This window comes from Boleophthalmus pectinirostris, unplaced genomic scaffold, assembly GCF_026225935.1.
Source record: "Boleophthalmus pectinirostris isolate CB_2022bp ecotype Guang Dong unplaced genomic scaffold, ASM2622593v1 HiC_scaffold_1, whole genome shotgun sequence".
Classification (NCBI taxonomy): Eukaryota; Metazoa; Chordata; class Actinopteri; order Gobiiformes; family Gobiidae; genus Boleophthalmus; species Boleophthalmus pectinirostris.
Window position 1 is genome coordinate 22,660,643 of NW_026570970.1, and position 23,412 is coordinate 22,684,054.

Sequence of the window (23,412 nt, forward strand, 5' to 3'; positions counted from 1 at the left end):
TTCGTAACTATCAGAATCCAAGTGCAATGAAGGAGGAAATTTATATCAATGTCGAACAAGACATACCTTTTCAAAACAAGACCTTTGGTGCGCGACAAGCGTCAAAGGTTCCAAATTTCACCCGACTCCCCAACATCCACACAGGAGTACAGAGAGCTTATGCAAAAGAAAATATATTCTCTTAATTATTAGAAATTATTAGCAATAATAATAATAATCATAACTGCAATAACAATTATTTAATGTGGTGACACATTTTTTTTAGGTGTACCACACATGAATATTTATTTTTAGGTCATCATTCTAAGGAAAGACTTCGCTCTGTTATTATTTTTTTGGGAATACTTTGCATGTTGCTGTTGTGTTCCCTAACTGCCATTGCAGCTCATTGTAAGTCAACATTTTTTATTATTTATTATTTAAATTAATGCGCCACTATCCAACATTATGGAATGCTATCACATAACTCAAGTAGTATCTTTCAATGTTGTGTTGCATTATTTCAAACAACAATATTTAACTTTAACATGGATCAAGTGGTCACAAAAACATGAAGTCAGGCAGAACTCGCATAACTGTCAGTAGTTTCATAGTGGAAGGTTGCCAATGAAACTATGGTTTAGGGCTGGGTATCATTAAGCAGTTGCCGATACGATACATACCTCGATACATAGGCCACAATATGATACATATCTCGATAAAGTGCACTTTCAACTTGATATGATATATTTCAAATCGATTTGATACAGTTCAATAGAAATAAAGGCTAAATCATAGCTGTGATAGTAAAAGTCTTTGTTAAACCATTTCTTGTGCAAAGTTCACATGAAACACAAACATTTTAATCATCAAAACAGTGAAAATGTCAAATGTGTCACATAAATGAGTTTCCTTCCTCTGAACAATCAACAAAACTGTAGCTCTGTAACAAAATAATTTAGTAAAATATACCAAAAATACTCTTGGCGATATATCGATACAGCAACCCATGATATCAATACTGTATCATCACATTAAACAATACGATATATCTATATTTTGATATTTTTGCACACCCCTACTGTGGTTAGTGTTCTTATCATTTTCAGACCTCTTCTCTATGTGTCTTTCAGTTTCAGACTAACCAAAATAAAAGCCCATCTAACCATGGAGAGGGACCTTCTGAATGCCAGCCTCAGCTTTCAAAAGCAGAACAGTGAGTGTGGACACAATAAAAATAATGTGGTTTATTATTATTTCTACCAAAAAGTCGAGCAGGTGTTTTGTCTCTTGATGCAGAAAACCCATAGCCCAAAAAGCACACTCATTGGAATTTAAACATTATATAGCTCCTGCTGCTACAGTGTACACTAGGGTCTTATGGTTGTTCTTCACAGCCTTTCAGGTCCTTGTCCTTGTCCCACTTCTGAATGTTCCACTATTTTATTAATGCCACATGAATTATAAAAAGTGTGACTTACATACATGCTTTTTCGGTGACAAAATAGTGTGTACAGTCTAAATGAATATGCATGGACACCTAAAATAATCACTTTTATCCCTTTCAGCTAAATAATGAGCTGCAAGATATTAAACTATAGTGCTTGTTATGGTAGCACCCGGCAACAACAATTTACAATAATGCTTTTATGAGACCTTTAGTACTAGTTAGGCCTACATAAAATCCAAAGGTGGAATTGTGCAGGGGATCCTTAACTTTAATTTAGTTTTTTAAAATGTGTGGTCCGTTTGGTTGTATTTTATGTCACTTATTATTTTTCAGAGGATGTAGTGCAGTGTCCTTCAGGATGGAGAATGTTTGAATGGAACTGTTACCTCATCTCCAGTGAGTCTAAATCATGGAGACAAAGCTAAAATGACTGCAGAAACAGAGGAGCCCGTCTGGTGGTTGTAGACAGCACAGAGGAGCAAGTATAGTGCACAAAAATGTTATCAACATTTGACATTTTACAAGTAAGGGACATTTTATTTATGTATTGATTGTTTCAGGCTTTTCTCTCTGGTCTCATCAAAGAACAGACAATGCTGTGGATTGGTCTCACTGACTCCATTAAAGAAGGGACCTGGAGATGGGTCAGTGATGATCCACTGACTTCAAGGTAAGGGGGTAAATATGTAGGCTGTTCATAGTAAAAGGGTAATTTAAATAATTTGATTGGTTGGGGTATTTTTATGTATTTATGTTAATTGTATTTATTTTACATGTTTACATTTTACATTCTTTTACAATGGAACATAGTATCATTCATATTGACATCAGTGCAATCGTGCCAACAGAAACAAGAACAAAAAAAATTGCAGAAGAGGAAAAACTTATTTAATCCCACCCTCAGCTTCTACTTTAACATAATGAACTTACTTTTGCATTCTTCAGAGATGTTACTATTTACATGCAAGGACTATGAGTAATTGTTATAGTTTGGCACAGTGTCCACTAGAGAGAGCCGCTATTCTTTTAAATCCAGTTTTTATTTGTGAAGAATTATTAACATCAACCATGTAAAGAAATAATGGCTACTTTTATTGCAGTCAATCACTTTTTGTAATATGTTATACAAATAGACTACCCTTAGTGCAAATGACATTGGTCTATCTAAATGACAGTGGACTATTTTTGCTTATTAGTAGTACTCTATTTTTCAGAGTAGGCATTTACTTTACATTGAAAGTGCAATGTGTACCTTTTCTGGTGGTAATGGGGATGTGTGGGGAGGGGGGGCTGTCTCTGTAGAGATGTTATAGCTTTGCAGTTTTCAATTACAGGTATTTATTGTAAAAAATAAAAATAAAAATATTATTTAAAAAATCTTGCTGATAGCGGGAATTACACACACTGCATACTATTATTGAATTATAGAAGAGCCTACTGATTTGGAACGCTCCTAAAAATGTACATAAATAACATACAATTCATACATGTTATGAAGAACAAAGATTATATTTTCTAAATTAATATTAACAATGCAATTTTGTGGTAGTTTCTGGAGAGCCCAGCAGCCTGATAATGGTAATGGCATTGGGCAGTTAGGAGAGGAGGACTGCGCTCACATCACAACAGGAACCAACTCTGAAAAAAACTGGAATGACTTGTTCTGTAACACCAGTTTGAGATGGATCTGAGACTTACCTGGCAACAAGCAAATCACATTATTAAAAATGTCATGTATTAAATTTAATATGCTCAGATGTTCATATTGTCTAAAGGTATATTTTCTCCATTTTGAGGTGAGTTTGGTAATTCCTCCTCTGGTCTCTCTTCTAGACTCTCCTCTCTTCTCTCCTCTCTTCTCTCCTCTCTTCTCTCCTCTTGTCCCTCACGTTCCATGTAAAAGTCGGAAGCAGATATTTTATGCCATGAATCCTCAACGTTGATGGTATCATCATCAATGTTTTTCTCATAATCTTTAATGATTTGGATATGTTTTTGACAAATGACCTTCGCCCTCTCAGTTGCTAGTTGAGTAAGTTCCTCCTTCAGGAAGCTACTGACTTGCTCTTCCAGAAGATGTTCATACACAACTTTATAATAAGGAGGACAGCAGCGTTGTTCAGCTGACTTCCAATTCCTTATTCGATAACACAATGCCAAGGAAACGTCAGCAATGGTCCAAAGCAAAAGTGAAATGCAAATTAATATCATCGCAATAGTCTGCAAAGCATGAACACAGAATATTAAATTAATATTATAACAGTGGATTTGATTTCACCCAAAGTGCCCCTTAAGTTACAATAGATGGCCCACTAATAGAAGGCCTTGGGGGAATAAACATTTTAGCTTTTGTTTAATATGGGGTATGATATTCTATTGCAGCAGGGTTATCCTCCAATCATTTCACATATATTTAAATTAGAAAGTAGCCCATACCTGAGATTCAATTTTAAACTGATTTATTTTTTCATTTTCTTCATCCACGAGACGAGCATTTTCTTTGCAAGGCAATCCAATGTGATTGGAGTCAGATTTTGTCTTGAAACAAAAATACCAGTCTCCTTCCAACAGAACAGCAGTGGACCAAATGACACCAACAGAAATGAACTTCAGGAAAATTCGACAAAAACAACACAAAAAGTTTAAGAAGCATTTTTTCTTGAAAATGTTACAGAATCTTCTTTGATTACAAGATTCGATGTACAACAAAACCCAGGTCAGAATCACAGGAGGTGCCAGCAAATAAAGTACATCATTAGGCTGTATGGAAGACTTGCACAAGCACTTAAAATCCATGTCAAAAATGTACTGTAAGATGAAGAAGAGTATAATGAGCAAAGATGTGCTCACAGCTTTTGCAAAACCTTTCAAAAGTTTTTCTACAAATTCATGTCCAAAATGAGTCATGATGTCTTCAGTCAACAGCTCATTTAATTTGGAAATGTGGCAATGAGTAGTATAAGTAGTATTTTATACTCTTTTCTATGAAATGACCACAGACCACAGGCTGGAGACGTAGATGACTGCACTGACAGGACCCGCCTCTTCATAGTAGAATTTCACCATAGCAAGCAGCAGATTTTACATAATATCTCTTCTTTAGCAATGGTTGTTAAGTCTCTCAATGAACTATACGACCCTTAAAATATATCATATCTTTTTTTTTTTTTTTTTAAAACAACTGAATCACCTTATTGGAACACTACCTGGGCCTTATCATATTATATCTATATTATAACTTTAGGTTACATGGCATTTGACTTTCATTTGAAGTCAGATAATGATTTGCATCACCAGCTCTGACGTGGTGTCTGTCGTTATTTTGCTTTTTTTGCAGTTTTGGATTTTTACAAAGATTGTAAAGAATTTGCAGATTTTTGGTGGTTTTGTCCAGTCAGGAAATATTTTGTAGAAGTCCAAGAAACATGCAAATACTCTCCCACACAGAGAAAAAATATGCTTCTGTGAGAACAACCATAAATTAACAATAGCAACAAAATAACAGTTGTATTTTGTTTAATATTCTTTATATTAAGATCTTCATGGTCAGATGAAGTGCAAAGCTGTTCTCATTGTTCAGAATTTCACATAGCCTAGTTAGCTACTATAACAAAATTGATGTTCCACAAGATCCAGCATTTCACCATTAAACCATAAAAGCAATCTAAATGATGATGACTTAGAAGGCAATAATAATAATAATAAAATGTATTCTAAATTAAACAAAACTAGAAATATAACCAACCAAAAATGTCTGTTTGTGGTTTTTCTAAATGGTGGCATAAGTGCATAACCTATGGCCATAGTATATATAAAGGGACATAGCTAACCTGCTGGCCGCCATATTTACATTCACCCCTGTAACTGCTTAGCCTGATTCATCTCGTCTAACCTCGCAGTGTTAGAATTCATTCGCTTGATGGTAGGCGGGTACCTTTTTTCATTTAACCAATCGCTGCTATTTGGTCGAGTCGTATGTAATGCGGCACTAACAGGGCTAACTGGTATATTAAGCTTTTCCCAAATCCCATAGGAAGAAGGGCAATAATGTCTTTCCCCTTGATAAAATTCACCAAACATTCTCTTTGTTCCAGCTTTAAATTCTCGATCTCGGGAATCGTTGAGAACACAAAATGTATGGTTCTTTGCTGATTGACTGATGCCCGAACTCGCACTTCTGGGGTTTTTGAGGACCATCTAGTGTATTCCAATTCCTGACCTAGTCACTGGAGAGAAATGAAATTGAGCGGATGGAGGCACTAGGTGGCGCCAACCTGGCTAGTAACTGCTAGCCTTGTGAGCTTCATTTGACTGGAGCCAATGCTATGGGTGATGTCCATAGACTGTAATTGGACTTAGCTAATGTGCTAGCTGCCACGTTCCATATAGGAAGTCTGTATACAGGTGCTGTAGTTCAACTGCTGTAGTGACCCTCACCATTTTGGTTTTAAAATGTTCGTATTAATGTGCTCTACATGATCCTGGAGGTTTTTGTTTTTTTTTGTCACTTAAAAAAAATCCTATTCATAATATAGAGCCTGATTCCATATTTGCCCCTTTAACTGCTAGCCTCATGAGCTTCATTTGACTGGAGCTGAACGCTACAGGTGATGTCACACTCCCTTAGTTCACATCTTTATACAGTATATGCCTATGTCCTTTGTGTCTTTATTGGTATTAAATAATAAATTTCAGCACATTGTCTTTATTGAATCATTTACATACTATTGTCTGGAAGATGCACCACAACAGAAACTAACAAACCACTTGACCTGCAGCACTTTTAGGTGGATCTATGAGACTGTTCTGGAAACAAAGTAGAGCAAATCACAATTTATTTTCATTCAAATTGTCAAGTCATTATTAAATTGAAGGTGTTGCTATTAGGATGTCCAGACTTTGTCTCTTGTCCATAGAGTATTAAAGGGAACACCTCTTGTTCCTCCTCTTGAGCTTCCTCTTGTTCATTTGTTGTCTCTCCTCTTGTCTCTCCTGTTGTCCCTCCTCTTGTCTCTCCTATTATCCTTCCTGTTGTCCCTCTTCTTGTCTCCCATTTTGTTTCTCCTCTTGGTTCTCATGTTGTCTCTCCTCTTGTCCCTTTTGTTGCATGTAAAATCCTCATATCCTCAACTTCAGTCTTAATGTCACCAATGTGTTTCTCATAATCTTTAATCATTTGAATATGTGGTTGACAAATGACTTTTGCTCTCTCAATTGCTAGTAGAGTAAGTTCCTCCTCAAGGTGGTTACGGAGTTTCTCTTTCAGATGTTTTTCACATTTAACTTTGTGGTAAGGAGGACCGCAAAGTTCCCATTTGAGTTTTTGGCCTTAATTGATTCATGACTCCAAAACTGCAATCATGGTCCAAAGAAAAATCAAACCGCAAATTAATCCCAGTCTAATCTCCTACATGAATATGAACACATAATATTAAATTAACATTAATAAATACATTCTTTTCCTTTCGTGTTTTCTTTCCTCAATCCCAAAGACATAGCAAGCAACATGTAATGACTGGTTAAGAGTTATACATTTGTTTACTTTCACTGCCACAAGTCCCATTAACACACAGTAGGCTATCAAGTATTTGTAGTTTGTAAACTGCATACATACTACAGATTTCACTGTAAAGTCTTTTTTTTTTTTTTCTTCTTCTTCTTTCATTAGGCTACTTTGATCTTTGCAAAGCATCCCGGTGTAATTGGAGTCAGAATTTGCCTTGTAAAGCTTGTAATAACAATATCCATCAAAGAAAACTGCAGCAATCCAAACACCACTCACATAAATTAACTTCAGGAATAGCCATAAAACACTGCTCCAACAGTTTGAGCTATAGTTTGAACAACACTTGAAAAGGTATCTCTTCTGATTAAAAGTCTCCTTGTAGCCAAAAACCCATGTTAGAAGCATATGAGGTATGTAAGTTTATCCACAACATCATGGCTGACCTGTGTTATGGTGTTCTCAAGTCTAAAAATGTTAGGTCTGTAAAGTAATGATCAGTTTGGCACCTTTGTATAGTTCTCTGACCACAGACTGCCAGCATATCCCATGCCTTGACACATGAAATGCCCCTTTTGCAAACGAACTACATTAGGTCAGCACATTCCAATATTTTTCACTCATGTTAGATTATAGTTTGCATAAACCTGTTGTACACATATATGGGTTCAATTCCTGCCTGATTTGATTATTTAGAGGTTCCATATATGTCTCACCACATAAGACTGCAAAAGTGATTAGATCCTCCATTGCTGCCATATTTCCTCCTTTTGTTTATCACGTTTGATGATAATTTCTTATTTTTTACATGAATCTATTACATAATTATGTGATCTGTGTCTAGTTTTCTGTAAAAATCAGCTTGTGTCTATCTGTTGAGTCTCAAAAGACACAAGCTGTTCAAGTGCACCGCATGTTTGCCTCAGACAGATGGGACGCCTTAATGAACATGAAGATGAGAAGACGAACCAGTTGAGAAAGCACCAGGAGCAGACAGCCACCAGGACATAGGGCCCAGGGAGATGAGGCCAAAAAAGAAACCTCCACCAGGACACAGAGCCCAGAGGAGAGATGAGGCCAAAAAAACATGCCTCCAGGAGTTTATGAGACAGACACCGGCAGTCACAGCCAACCACTGTTACTGTCACCAGACCAGTAGGGTAAATCCTTTCAGTCACTAGAGTACAGTGGTCTGACTTGGTATGGGAGAGTGGAAGTGAAAGAATATTTTAATCACATGTCAGCCAAATGTAGTGTCTGTTTCACCTTTTGTTCCCTTTTCTTGTAATATTTGATTTTAAAGTAACATTCATAAGAATCTAATGAAATGGCACATTTTGGGTGCTTTTGAAATACTTAATACTTAAAATACAGGTCATAATACAAATTAGCAAATTGTGAACTTTAAGCCATGTTATAAAGTTACCTCTTCAGAAACATACTTGGAGTTGTGTTTTGTTTAATTCATATTTAAGTAATTCTGCTTTATTAATCTGTCTATATCTCCAAATCTGAAATGTTCTGTCCACCTTGTGATGTCATCTAGTGGTAGTTTTCAAGTTAAAAGCCACCTTTTACCTTTAGTTCAGTAGATTCAGAACATTCTAGTGAAGCTGTGCTTAAAAACACTGTAGAACACTTTAGTTTTTTAGTTTAGTTTAGTTTATTTAATGAGACAGGGACAGTGCACAATATACATTAAGCTTAACAGGAGAGATGCATTGTACCAGGTTATAGCGCCAGTGCTAATTTCCTCCCATCGTCCCTGGGCAGGTTGATGTTATAGTTAATAAAATCAAACACAAAAAGAATAATGTCCCGAGCATCATAACAATTTTGTAAACTCATTCACACCCAGTTCTCTCAGCATCTTAAAATCATAATTCTTATCAAAAACATCATTCAATTAATTCACTCCAGAACATCACACTCTCTCCAGACAGTCATTAGTCCACATTATGGGCACAGGTTTGGTTTGAGAGGAGCCACTGTTTCGCCAGGCGTTAAGTGCCATAATTTGTAATGTGATCAGCTCTGTTGGTAACATGTAACATGAAAAGGTTGAGTTTCCAAATGCTGTCCTACTTCCTGTATTATGACATGACATCACAAGATGGAACAGAGTGTTTTCTGTCTGAGAGGAAAACTCAGCCTAAATACACAGGGTTTGTGTGTTAAACATGTGTGAATGAAACAAAACACAACTCCAGGTATGTTTTTGATCTGGAAACAACATTATAACATAGATAAGAAAATAGCATAATATCAATCCTTTCAACATTGCCAGACCCACAGTAGACCTCGCGATTATGAGTCCAGTGGTACCACAGTTTAAGAGCCACTGCAATATAACAAAAATTACTGCGCATATTTGCTGTTACACCTCAAATGGTAAAAAAAAAAAAGTGTGTAACCTTTATGTCACTTAATCTGCCTCAAGCTCCACATAATGATTTTCAGCACCTTGCCCTTTTAAATGTCAGAGAATCATTCAAAACGCTACAAAAGACACACCTCTCTAGTCAGTCAAATGACACACACCTTATGGCAATGTTTACTCTTGGGGTTGTGTTGAAAATGAGATGCTTGAGTTAGTCTGAATATGGCTGAGACAAACAGCATGTGGGTGAAATATTATAATATTAGTTTAATCGTTCAAGGGAATACAATGTTGTTATAGCCAAACTGAAACTTGGATCCTCATCTTTTGGGCTGGAGAGATGGCATCTTTGAAGAGGATCATTGGTTGCAGGTAGGTGCACTAAGAATAATTCACCATCAACAAGCTCTGTCTTTTGAAGCAAGCTTATTTCCAAGGATGACATTATGTGTTATATAAATCAAAACAGAATGAAATGGTTTAGCTTCCATAAATAATATTACCACATATGATCTGTTAGTATGCACAATTAAATATTATGTTATTAAAATAGATATGTTTAAATGATTATGTTTAGTTCTTGACATAATACAAGTGCGTTAATACAAGGGTATTTTACTAGACCTATCCTCAGTATTGTGCCAAATTCCACACTATTTGGGCTGTTCAAGTTTGCATTGTTTAAGATAATTCTGTTCTATTTACATCCGTGACAGTGGCATACAAAAGGTCCCTTGTATGGTGGGACTGTTTTTGTCTTTGCAAATATCAGACTGACAAATATGTTTGTCTTTTCCTCTGTGCAGCATGGTAATCCTGATTGTTGTATTTTCTGGGATTATCATCATCATTTTGGCTTGTACTTTCACTGGTAAGATACTCTTTTAAGGTTTTATGATACAACTTTTTTCCGAATAATATATTTTTTTATGTTTTTCTATTGACTTTGTATATTGTTTGATAATGAGACTATTTTCCTGAAGACAATACTTGCTGGCTTAAACTCCTGGCAAATACTGTACAAAAATATATATCTAATGACTTTGTACTGTATTTGTATTGTAAATATATTTATCATCCTGTCCTAATATTGGACTTGTATCATTTAACTGTTCTATTCAATCAGGACTTTAAGATATTATTATTAAATCGTCTCTTCTTATAATAGTTACTGTTTCTTTTAGGCAAGGCAAGGCAAGGCAAGTTTATTTGTATAGCACAATTCGTACACAAAGTAATTCAAAGTGCTTTACAGAATAAGAAATACATTAAAATCATAATAAAAACAAATCAAAACATAAATAATCGTGAAGATTAAAATAAAAAAAGAGAGACATAAATTGGAGAGAAGAGTGCGGAATGAAAACCTTTCAGTTATATGCACAGTTAAACAGAAATGTTTTGAGCCTGGATTTAAACAGCATCACAGAAGAGGCCTGTCTCACATGTTCAGGAAGACTTTTCCAGGTTTTAGCTGCATGAACCTGAAACGCTGACTCCCCTTGTTTAGTCCTGACTCTGGGCACCAGCAGGAGGCCGGTCCCTGAGGTCCTCAGAGTGCGAGATGGTTCATATGACACTAACATGTCACAGATGTACTTTGGTGCTCGGCCATGGAGAGACTTGTACACAAGCAGAGCTGCTTTAAAGTCTATTCTCTGAGGCACAGGAAGCCAGTGCAGAGACCTGAGCACAGGACTTATGTGCTCGTACTTCCTAGTTCGAGTAAGGACCCGAGCTGCAGCGTTCTGGATGTACTGCAGCTGTCTCACAGCTCGTTTAGAGAGACCAGTGAGCAGACCATTACAGTAGTCTAACCTACTGGAGACAAACGCATGGATAAGTTTCTCCAAGTCTGCTTTAGACAGTAAACCTTTGATTTTTGCTATGTTTTTTAGATGGTAAAAGGCTGCAGATGTTATTGATTTGATGTGGCTGTTAAAGTTCAAGTCTGAGTCCATTATTACCCCTAGATTTCTTGCCTGATTTGAAGGTTTTAGAGAGAGAGACTGGAGGTGACTGCTGACACTGTCCCTTTGTTTCTGTGGACCAAACACTATGACTTCAGTCTTGTCAGAGTTTAGCTGGAGAAAGTTGTTTTGCATCCACACACTGATCTGTTGGATGCAATGACCAAGTGACTCCACTGGTCCATAGTCTCCTGCTGCCAGAGAGACGTAGATCTGAGTGTCATCTGCATAATTGTGGTAGGACACATTATTGCTGCTTATTAACTGGCCTAATGGCAGCATGTAGAGATTGAACAACAGGGGGCCCAGGATTGACCCCTGAGGCACCCAACGGGTCAGGGCCATGTGATCTGAGACACAGTTTCCAATTTCAACAAAATACTTCCTGTCTTCTAGATAGGATTTGAACCAGTTTAGTACAGTACCAGAGATGCCCACCCAGTCCTCTAGTCTCTGTAAGAGGATCCCATGATCGACAGTGTCAAAAGCAGCACTCAGATCTAACAGGATCAAGACTGAGACTTTGCCTGCATCAGTGTTCAGGCGGATGTCATTTGTCACCTTGATAAGAGCAGTCTCAGTGCTGTGGTGGGCTCTAAAACCTGACTGGAAAACATCAAAGGAGTTGTTCATTTGGAGAAAATTCATAAGCTGTTGGTAAACAGCTTTTTCAAGGACTTTGCCAAAAAACGGCAGATTTGAGATGGGTCGGAAATTGTTCAGTACTGTGGCATCAAGACTGCTCTTCTTTAGGAGAGGCTTATTGACCGCAGTTTTCAACGCGTTTGGGAATGTTCCAGGTTGAAGTGACATGTTAACTATGTGAGTGAGTGGTGAAAGTAAACTTGTAAGGTCCAAACATTTGTGAAGCCATAGCTTTGCACACCTTGTTCCACCTTTTAAAATGCCTCAAAAATGAAAGAATCCACGAACAGCGATCCAAGTGCAATTTAAAAACTCTTTACTGCGGATTCACATTATAGGACATACAGATACAAACAAAAAGAGGAACTTTAACGTGTAGGTGACAGGAGGTCAAAAAACTGTTTGGCTCCACTCCACCCTCTCCTGGTGCACTTGCACACATCTTAAATAGGGAACCGTAGACCACAAAATAATACAAAAAATTAAACATTACTTAAGTAAACTTATGATTAACATTAGCAATAATTAATTAAAGAAAAAATATAAATAGATCAAATTACTTTGTAACAAATAATCAACAAATAATCATGTTAACCATAAAGAACCACCAAAATACCAAAAATCATGCATTTTAAGTAAACATTAAATCAAACAAAATAAGAATAATTATCTCAATAATGAAAATACTCCAAACTGGGTTTAGGCTCCTACAAAACTGTTGAGGACGGACTTTAGAAATCTAGTGTCTAGTCAGACAGGGCACCTGTTTTCCATGTTTTGGTTTTACAGTTTGACTTTGATGTCTAATCTCACTATGTAATGGTTTAAGGAGTTGAAAATTAATTCTATAAACATTTAATCATAACATTTTTACTCACAAGTTTCCCAACTGAAAAGGCATGTTGTAAGCAGTTGTGTTGCGTTGTATTTTTATTATTTATTTTGAAATATACATTAACATATTGGCTTTTTCTTGCAATAATATGGTTTATCATTTTATAAATACTCCCTCAACCAATGCTAGTGAGCACAAACATGTCTCAGTCATATATGACATAGCTTAAATTTTGATTTTCTATAGCTGTACAAAATCTTTATATTTCCAATGACTCAAATCTGTCACTTTACTGACCCCTTGTGACTGAACTACGTACATAGTTGGCTCAACCATTCACTGGTACATTTAAAGACCAAGACTCAAATATTTAGCTCAAAAGTAGGCCAGAATTTAGACACAATGCACTTTTTTATTATTATTGTAGCTGAGTTCAGTCTTTTTGACCTACCTAAGCAGATTGTACTAAATCTTTTGAAAACTTTCAGTCTGAATGAAGTATTATATTTTTCCACTGCTCTATAGGGAGACTTTCATCAGTGCTCAGTTCTGACAAATCTCCTGTTGCCAATCTTGGCGAAAACCAACTCCTCAGCTGCTACCTGCGCATAGTCAAAATCATACCACTGTCCCAGATGTCTGTGACGTGGATGAAGAGTGGCGTGTCTGGGATGGTCTATCAGTTTAAGAATGGGGCTGTGGACCTGGAGAACCAGAGCCCACAATTCAAAGGTAGGGCAGCGCTGTCCCTAGTCGACCTGCGGACGGGGAACGCCTCACTGTTCCTGTCAGCGGTGAGGAATGAGGACCAGGGTGTGTACACTTGCACCATGAGCAGCAGCGCCGGAGCAGGGGCAGTTACTGTGGACCTACATGCTGGAGGTATGGAAGGTTAGACTTTAAAGGTGCACTGTATAACTTCTCTGATAAGGTAAATGTATACATGTAGGATAAATATAGCTACTACTACTACTAGCTTTAATGTTGTATAATGAAAAAATCCTCATTTGTACTGTTGTGGACTTCTGGTGAACCAACCAGGTGAACTTCTGGTAGGTTTGACATGAATACGTGGATATATAAGTCTATGAGCCCATATCAGTTTTTCCATGTCTCAGATATGGATTTTTGTTTCTTCCAGCCTTTTCAGCACCATCTTTCACATTATCAAACAGCAGTTTAACAGCTGTAGCAGAGCGCTGGTTTCCTGAGCCCAATGTGACCTGGACCAACCTCAGTGGAACTGTTCTACATGGGACCACAAGCCTGAACTCTAACAGTGCTGGTGTATACAGTGTGGAAACTGTACTATCATCCATAAACACGAGCAATAGTTATATTTTGAAGATTGAGAACAGCTTGAAGATATCAGTTTCAAAAGCAACTGTAACAGGTACTTAATAGAGTCATGCAGGGCAGGTTGATAGATTTCCTTTGTTCATTCTTTTAATTATATTTATTTTAATTATATATATATTTTTTTTATTTTCAGGCTCTGAGATTATACAGCAAACATACCTGTACAACACCAACAAAGCATCCTCACCACTGATCACATCCACATCTCTCACCTTCATGATCGCTATTTTATATTTTGGCCTGGCCATTTTCCCATAAGACTTTATTTTCTCCATTGAAAAACTTACATTTGACCCATCTGATCAGTGCTACTGAGGCAACCTGTCAGGAGCAGTGACTGATGATAGAACAGGCCTGGGTCTATAAGAGTGCAAAGGGTGCACCCTCATTTAAAATTGTTTGCTCCCTCATTTTAGATGTGTAAATAATTACACTTAATTGAAGATTAATGTCTTGGCACCCCATTGAAACACATATGCACCCTCAGTGGCAGTGTCTACAGTCCTGTTTAGTCAGTGTAACAATTTTAACTAAGCACCTAATGACATCTTTGTTCAGCAGTCATTAAAGAAAATGTGGTTAAGCTAATGAAGATATTTATTATAATTGTATTTAAGTTATTTATATATTTATCATATGGCAATTATTAACAAGACTGTCTTTAACTTATAGTGCAACCTCGTTTCCTTTTGGCTTTGCTACTCTAAGCACTTTTTCTTCAATGTAATAAAAAATTGTTTATTCTCTGATTCTGATTCTCTGTTTGTATTTGGTCGTAGCCTACATTCTATAGGGATATTTCATCAAAGCCTTTTAACAAGTCTAGGCTCCTGAAATCCTGAGCTGAAACTAGTTCCATCTCCATCTTAACCCTCAACTCGTTCCATTAAAGAAATAAGCCTGAGTGTGACCAAAGCTAATTCAGGCATTAGATTTAAGATGCGCTTTGTGCGTGCTCCCGATGGCTCTGAGAAAAAATTCGCGCAGACATGTTCTCAGTTTGACGGGGAGCGAGAGACAGGGGAGAGAGAACAGAGACATGTGTGATGAAGGAGCGAACACTCAGAACCCACTGAAAACCAGCTCACCTCCGTCCGTCCGTCTGTCTGTGCGTAAAAGCTGCACTGCCCTCTCAACAGTCATACGTGCAAGTTCAGTGATTTTAAAGAAATAATGTCCATAGGCTTTTATATTATCTGTACCTTTTTGATGACTGCAGCGTCCACAGACACGTGTTTCCCGTGCGTATAGAAGCGTATGGTCAGTAAAAGTCTCAAGCCACTGGAGACCATATAGGCTATATGATAATAATACTTTATAGCCTATAGCCACTTTTTAAATTGTATCAGAAGGAGACGAGTGTTCAAAGACATGTGTGTGAGTGCACGTGCTGAAACTTTTGACTAAATTATTTCTTTAAGTCTTATGGGAGACAAAGCTAAAATAATCTTAACAGTTGGCCTGGTCTCTCCTGACCAGGTTTGTGCCCCGGCGCGTGTTGCAGCAACATCCCAGCGCCACCTCTAGTCACTTTGAACGGAACTGAGAATTTGACAAGATTGAATCGCCCAAATAAACCAGGCTTTCACTTTAGCTTGCTTCATGTTCATGTACCCTTTATGTTGTGAATAAGCATTTGCTTTAGTTCTGTTATGTTGCTGTAGTATATGGTGCTGCCACTAGAGGAGGAAGTAATAGTAGGACCACCCCTACATGGGCCTCCAGAGATTCCCATTGGTTTGGCACTGAGTGGGGTGTCAAATGTCCCATCAACTCTGAATGCACTGGAAACCTACTTCTGCATGAAAGAGCTCGTGAGTGACCACAGGATTTTAACCAGTGAGTTAGTTTTTACGTTTAAGCAAAAAAAAAAAAGTGCATATATGTTTGTTACAAGTTGTGTTTTTAATCGCTAATCGCGTTTCCATTTCGTGGAGTTTTGTGAAGTGGAAAATTCCTGGTTTGTCTTTTTGTGGATTTTTGGTTCCGTAGAAACCTACTTGAAAAGAGCAGTGCAATGTCTAAAGAAGAAGGAAACGTGGACCAAAACGCCATAAGCTCAGAAAAAGTACAAAACGGGGGAAGTGTAAACGCGAGGGCGGTGTGTAATGTGTGTAAGCGCCTCTTTCGGGATCCAAAAATCTTACCGTGTCTCCACACCTTCTGCTCGGACTGTATCGCTCAGCTGGAGCCGTTCTCGCCGTCCTCCTCCTCCTGGGCCGGAGCGGTCAGACGCGGCAGTGGTGGCGAGGGCTCCGTGACGGTACTGTGTCCGGAATGTGACTCTGAAGTGGACTTACCGACTATGGGACCGGCCGGGCTCAGCACAGACCACTTGGCTCTGGATGAGGTGTTTCTGGAGACGCTGGTGACAGACGGTCCGCTGCCCTGTGACCTCTGCGGGGAGGGAGCCGCGGAGAGCCGCTGCGAGATATGCGCCATCAATCTGTGCGAGTTCTGCTGCCAGGCTCATAGGTAATACAGGATTCACTATTATGAAGAGATATGGTAGTACACACAACTTACTTGAGTAACTTTTTGAAAAATCTAATCTGCACTATTTAACAGTGACACAGTTTTTATGTTGACAATATTAAAATCTGTAAACATTAGTGTTTCTCACCATGATCTCATAGACTACATCTTCTTTCCAAATGTAGCCAAATTCTTTTTCTAGCATGCAGATCTCTCTATGAAACAACTCAATTGGTGGAAGTACTAATTCAGTCCATTACTATGAGATGTGTTTAGCAATAGGAATAATTCTACTTGAACATGCATGATACCAACAGGGTCCAGACTGATCTAAACCATCTTCTCTGTTCTGCAGGCGTCAGAAACGGACCTCCTCTCACTCAGTTCAGGCTCTCCATGAGCTGAAGTCCCGTGGTCGTCTCTGTCGTCCGGTCCTCTGTTCCCTCCACCCGGGGCAGGAGCTGCGACTCTTCTGTCAGCCCTGTGATGTGCCCGTGTGCCTGGAGTGTGCCGCCACTCTGCATCGGGACCACTGCTGTTCTCCCACACATGACGTCATTGATGGACATGGAGACCGCATCCGGGAACTGGTCTCAGTCCATCTGCGTCCTCGTTTGGAGCGCCTGGAGGAGTCACTTCAAAAGGTAGTACAGTAAATGAAGATGGTTTGAAGCCTATTGTATTTGTAAGTGATGTTTTGTGACAAGGATTGAGCCAGTACTATTTTATAAGAATTCAAGATGTGTTATTAAGACAATTTTTTGACTTACTACATTTTCCTGTTAATCTTTACTTATTATCTTTTAATTGTCGATAGTTGCAGGGGCTAATCCTCAGTATGATATTGAATTTCCTTGCTATATGTTAGATTAACGTGACTCTAAATTCTAAATTGGTATCCTCATAATCAGCATAACTACATTCTCTCACTGTGTTTTCGTAAAGGTGGATGAGTCCCAGGATCTCCTAACGTCCCGTGTGGATGAAGTGGCACAGGAGGTGAGGGCATTTGCTCGAGGATATGCCAGTGCTGTGGAGGCCCATTGTCTGTCTCTGCTGCGCCGCCTAGAGGAACTACACAAACAGCGCAGGTACACAGATAATACATAGTCCAATAGTTGCCCTTTAATTTTGCGTAAAAAAAACATTTCCAGATTTCAAGCTAAATTTGGAAAATGCGCACATTTCCCCCATTTGTTGTTGGAATAATTGGTGACATTACGACTATACAAATTATTGCTTATGGAAATTTCAAAAGATACATTTATTCTGTCAGCTGGACCAAAGATTTGGAGTGAATATGTTTCGTTACTCATCAAAGAGGCTTCCACAGTTTAGAGCTTTTGAAACTACTCATGAAATTATGATGATCACATTTGTGTTTTGTTGAATTCATTAAAGCATTCTGGCAAATTACAACAGTTCGTGTATTATATATAGTATAGTATAATACATTTTACAATAAGAGCCCCTAAAACACTCGCTGTCTGTCTTTTTTTTTTTTTTTTTTTTTTCAGAAACCAGATACACTTACAGAGGGCTCAACTGCGCCAGGCTCTGGTGGATGTCCGAGGTGGAGTGGAGTTTGCTGAAAGACTTTTAAGCTGTGGTTCAGATGCGGAGATCCTTAGTGCTAAAAGAGTGACCCTGCAAAGACTGAGCAGCCTGTCTGAAACTAGCTATGACCCACAATCTGTGGCAGGAGTTGATGATGGCTCCAATATCTGCTTTTTGCCCTCTGAGCCAGCAGGAGATGTCAATGGCTATCCAGTTGTTGGAATAATCCACGGGAAGACAGCAGACCCCAGCAAGTGCTCAGTGGAAGGAGAAGGTAATTAAAGAATATTTAATTTATGGTGAATTCATGACTCTATCAGGAGGTCCTTAGATTATGGTAGAAATATTAATGTGAAAGGCAGGTGTTGTTTTGTTTCTATTATAAGACCTGTAATATTAAGAGTTGTGTATTATCATACCACCACACTTACTCACATAAACCACAAGGTGCCAGGAAACCAATAAGGAATTTGCAGTATTTTATTACCCTGCGGCTTTATTATCATCAACATTTTTCTCTGAACCAATGCAATGAAAATGCTCAGAAAATATACATAAATCCAAGTCAAATCTTATTAGTTGCTGAGGCTTTGGATAATTACTTAGAATGGTGTTTGCCTTTGCTGTATCTTTTGCATATCATTGTTTACTGTGGAAACACTTTAGCTTCTCCCTTTGTTTTGATTACCAGCTATAAAAGAGTGGAGACAAATCATTGAGGCAGTGAAATGACCAAGTTAATTGGTTTACTTTAGTTTCCCTATTATCCTTGTTTAACTCTTTTGTACATGTACACACACTGCTTGAACTCAGTGCAGCTGGTGAGCCTGTGAATGGGGAGGAACAGTGCTGAAAGATGCACAGTTAAAGACTATTGTTATGTGGGAATTCCTCTGGAGCAGAAGGAATGCTCCAGGGGCCTTAAGGGATAAAACAGTCTGGGGATGTTTACACCAAGCACACACATGTCACCAGCTAAAAGGAAAAGAGGCTGTGGCAAGTCGCAGTAGGACATTTTAAATCCTGGAATCACAACAGAGGGACAAGGATATAGTCAAGTGAGGAATATTCATCAGGTTTTCTCAGTAGATTAAGAATATTATTAAGAACATAGTCAATTTAAATGTGACTGGGGAGACAGCAACTTTAATCCTTTTATACTAGTGAGCATTGTTTAATTAATATGAACAATGTATATATATCTAAAGTTTTAAATTTTTAATGTGTTAAATCGAGATGATAATGGCTCTGGTGATAATTTAGAAATCTTTAATTTATTAGGCATTCACAGCTACTATATTTGCTTTTGTCCCTTTTCAAGAACAAAAGAAAGTGTAGAAAAAGTGTAATAATTCATTACTATCTACCTCTTAACAAATGTTGCTGCATATTATCACATTTAATTTAATACGTTTCACTTATTCTGCTGTTTTATGCTGTGTGCTGCATTTCCAATGCAAGCTATAAAAGGGTTAAACAGACTATTCGCTCAATGCACAGGTGACAGAAGAACAGCTGTGTCGGTAATGATGGCAGCTGCTACTTTCTAGGCTGAGAAAATACACTGTAAATTCACACATAATTACTGCGTAATAATGACTGGAATATGATATCGCTGAGCAGAGAAGCTGTATTAATGTTTTAGCAATAGCTGATTTATTTTCACAAGGCTGGTCGAAATAGTAAACACAATCCTCTGAACAAGTGGAAGTAATTAGTCTTGCTGGGTATAAACGGCCACCCCACAGCTGCTAGGAGTTACAGGCTGAACTGTAACAGCATCATTTATTTTCAGACTTATTAGACTGTGAAAAACAAATTCAAAACACTATCAATCATGGATGAAAACTCTAATAATGTGTTAGCTTTAACACAAACTTGAAGCTGTTAAATATCTGCATCTGTATGCTGCTGTATTTTGGAATGGTACTGGCTGAAATGTGTATATGCCAAGATGGAAAAAAACAACAAGTATAGTATGGTCTAAGTGTTAAAGATGCTATAGGGTGGAGAGTTTCTTAGGAATATAATAAGTTCAGTCATGAATAGTCTGCTTCTTTTAAGCTCATTTATGAGTTAGCTTTGATGTTAAACTTTATGTATTCTTGTTTGGAATATAAAAGTTATCCATTTATTATGTAGGCATGCTTCTTCTGTTACTTTAGAGGTATTAATTGTTATTGCTATACCTGTAATCTTCCGCAGTATGGCAGTGTCATATCGCTTATTGCCTCATGAATATCTATTTAATATGTTACAACAGGATTGCAGCAGTGTAGTTTTGGCCAGTCTGGACACTTCACACTGGTCTGCAGGGACTCAGGAGGGGATCAGCTGACCCGAGGAGGAGAGCACGTTGTGGTCAGCATCGTCCATAAAGAAAAGAGAAACTGGTAATTAAATACTAGAAGTCCATCCTTGTGAGTATGTGTGTGAGATGGTGGGTGGGGAGACGGAGAGTTTACTCTATATTTCTGCACTATATTGAGTCTTAAATATTCATTGCAACTCCTTTCTGAAATCTAAAATCTAAAATCAGTGTTTACATTACACTAAATGTAGTATATGACAATTATATTCAGTCAATGGCTATTTTTATTCTAACACTTTATTTTATGCATGCCCTTTATTTTATGATAATTAATATTTTTTATTGTTATTATTTATTGTTTTATGTCACACCATCCTGATGCACATTTCTAGTTGGTGAATTTTGTTCCCAGACATTGATAACTTTTCTGACTCTTAAAACTATTTAATAAGTTAATTTACTGTATCATTGCTGTATCTCTCTCCAATAAACACTAAATGTTTACTTAAAAGCCCTCAATATTGTGCTTTGGCTTGTTTCTCCAGTACCATCGTGTCATCCGTAGTGGACAACAGTGATGGGACCTACAGTGTTTCATACACTCCTGAAGAGCTTGGGCCTTACTCTGTGTGGGTTTGTGTAAAAACACAACATGTCAAGGTACAGTATTACGTTTCATATTCCAGTATTTGTACAGCATTTACTGCAGTGATGTACAGACTAAAGGCATCACTTAAACCACATGTTTTCAAATGGTAGTGTGAGAACCAGATGTGATTACAGTATATGAGATGCTGATTTTTTTTCACTTGAAGCCTAATCAGTACTGGATCATCCTCATAATTATTATTGAATGGATAGTTTAATATAGTATGATCTTGCCAATACTGTACAAGATTATAATAACCTACGTATTGCATTTCCTTCTTTTAATTAATATGCTTTTACATATTTCAAATTAAATCCTACCTTGTTTATGTTCTGCTGATTTGAACGCTATCCAGCCCCTTGTCTATGTTTACAGGGATCCCCATTCACACTGAACATAAAGAGGAAGCCGAGGCGCCACAGTGGGATGTTTCATTGCTGTTCTTTCTGCTCCAGCGGAGGGTCCAAAGAGGCTCGGTGTGGCTGCCCGGGAACTATGCCAGGTTTGTCACACAACACCTGAACCTGCTGCTGCTCTCTGTGAGGCAATATCAGCAGCAACATGTTGTAAGACTGAAAGCAAGATGTATTACAGTGGATGAACAAACAAACAGCTTGATTCAAAATGAAACCTTTTTTACAGCCAATCAGTTATAGAGAGACTGAGGGTGTGTTTACACTTGTCGTTATTTGGTACTAAATTGAGCCCTTTTTAGTCCTGATGTGGACTTGGTTAGGTACCATTCTAGTCTGTATTTAGTCTCGGATTAGTTCATGTTCCGGTTTAGTCCTGGTTTAGTACCATTTTGATGTGGTGAACGTGCAAGTGAACGCTCCCTAAAATAAATACTGCTAAATGTTTTTATTCACCTTTGTGCATTTTTTTTATGTTTAGCTCAGTGCATGTGATATTGAATGAAAAATATATATTGCCCAATACACACAAATTTACACAGGCTCAAGAGATAATATTATTTCTACTGTCTTTTGTGTTTCAGGGGGATTTAAAGGTTGTGGGCATGGACATAAGGGGCATCCAGGGAAGCCGCACTGGTCGTGTTGTGGCAGTACAGTGGAGAAGTCTGAGTGTTTACCTGAGAGTGTGATAACTGCTGTTTCTGCGCGCGGGCACCTGAGGACTGTGGAGCTCTGAGAGAAAACAGGCAGGAATTGTCAAGATGATGAAACAAAGCCACTAAAGGAGCAAGACAACCATAACGTACTGTGGTGTTAACTCAGTGTTGTTTCAAATTGTTGTTGTTGTTTAAATGTGCCTTTACTGATACACTGGAGTTTTTTCTCAACTAGGTAAACCTAATTACAGTAATATATTAATACTTTTCTTATGGTGCTCAACACAAAGGTGCACTGTGAAACTTCTCTGGTGGATGGTACATGTCTTCCTTGTTTCCATGGAAATATTATTGCTTTCCCCTCTAATATTCCACAGTATGGGATTAAACACCAGGCCAAGTTACAATTCCAATCTGTACATAAGTAATAATGCATGCTTTTTCCCACTATATTTTTTGTGATAAAAACATCTGTAATAAATACAATACATCACATTGTGGAACATTTTAGGTTAAGCAATAACATGGAAAGTTAAATAGTCAACTTTAATGTACAATATGTTTGATGTTTAGTATCATATTATAAAGTTGACTTATATTGCCTTAAAAATGCTGCTAATATACCTTACACTCTAAAAAACAAATATAATTTTATATAATTCGAATGACATGCCTTATTTCAAATTAGTTAGTATAAGCAATATGTACTAAATGTAACCAAATCTGAAACTATATTCTTATAGACTCATAACATGCTTTATTGTGGTACTCTTCAATACTGTGAGTCATTTGCTAATATAAAAGTCTTACTGTCCAGTTTTGACTGTATTCCACTTTTGACTGTATTTTATGAACCATGACACATTAAATTTCCATTATGTACTGCTGTAATATTTTGAATTGTGTAAATGACTTGCAGTACAATAGAGTCCAGTTACAAATGCTGAGTAACACACTTCTTCTTTCAGAATTTCAATTTCCAAAATTAATAATAACATTTACTATCTAAGTTGATATCTACAATGCAAAAAAATAAAAATAAAAAAAACTGCCAGCAAATGTGACTGTACTAGTGCGTGCTGAAATTTCATGACGTCTGAACCACACAATTTCTTTTCATACCAGCAGGTGGCAATGCATAACTACTTTCCTCCTTTACCCTAATAACACTATCTGGCGACTTTTCTCTGCATTAAATATCACCCCTATTGGTAGATAAGAAATGTC

The 23,412-nt window shown here is 37.6% G+C and overlaps 2 protein-coding genes across 3 annotated transcripts; both read left to right on the forward strand.

Annotated features, from left to right (window-relative positions):
• Nucleotides 1–9,609: 9,609 nt before the first annotated feature.
• vtcn1 (V-set domain containing T cell activation inhibitor 1) lies at nucleotides 9,610–14,655 on the forward strand. Its single transcript, XM_020920422.2, has 5 exons — nucleotides 9,610–9,684; nucleotides 10,119–10,183; nucleotides 13,288–13,644; nucleotides 13,904–14,155; nucleotides 14,255–14,655. The coding sequence occupies exons 1-5, from the start codon at nucleotides 9,653–9,655 to the stop codon at nucleotides 14,377–14,379; spliced, it is 831 nt and encodes a 276-aa protein (XP_020776081.2). The 5' UTR covers nucleotides 9,610–9,652; the 3' UTR covers nucleotides 14,380–14,655.
• A 1,239-nt stretch (nucleotides 14,656–15,894) lies between these two features.
• trim45 (tripartite motif containing 45) lies at nucleotides 15,895–23,412 on the forward strand. 2 transcript variants are annotated; one of them, XM_055150259.1, is made up of 9 exons: nucleotides 15,895–15,960; nucleotides 16,307–16,596; nucleotides 16,952–17,240; nucleotides 17,542–17,687; nucleotides 18,114–18,427; nucleotides 20,417–20,546; nucleotides 21,010–21,124; nucleotides 21,489–21,615; nucleotides 22,111–23,412. In XM_055150259.1, exons 2-9 carry the CDS (start codon nucleotides 16,427–16,429, stop codon nucleotides 22,263–22,265), a joined length of 1,446 nt encoding a protein of 481 aa, XP_055006234.1. In that variant the 5' UTR covers nucleotides 15,895–15,960; nucleotides 16,307–16,426; the 3' UTR covers nucleotides 22,266–23,412. The 2 variants fall into 2 exon arrangements, with proteins under 2 accessions (XP_055006234.1, XP_020775909.2); XM_020920250.2 differs by lacking the exon at nucleotides 15,895–15,960 and having other exon boundaries at nucleotides 15,984–16,596.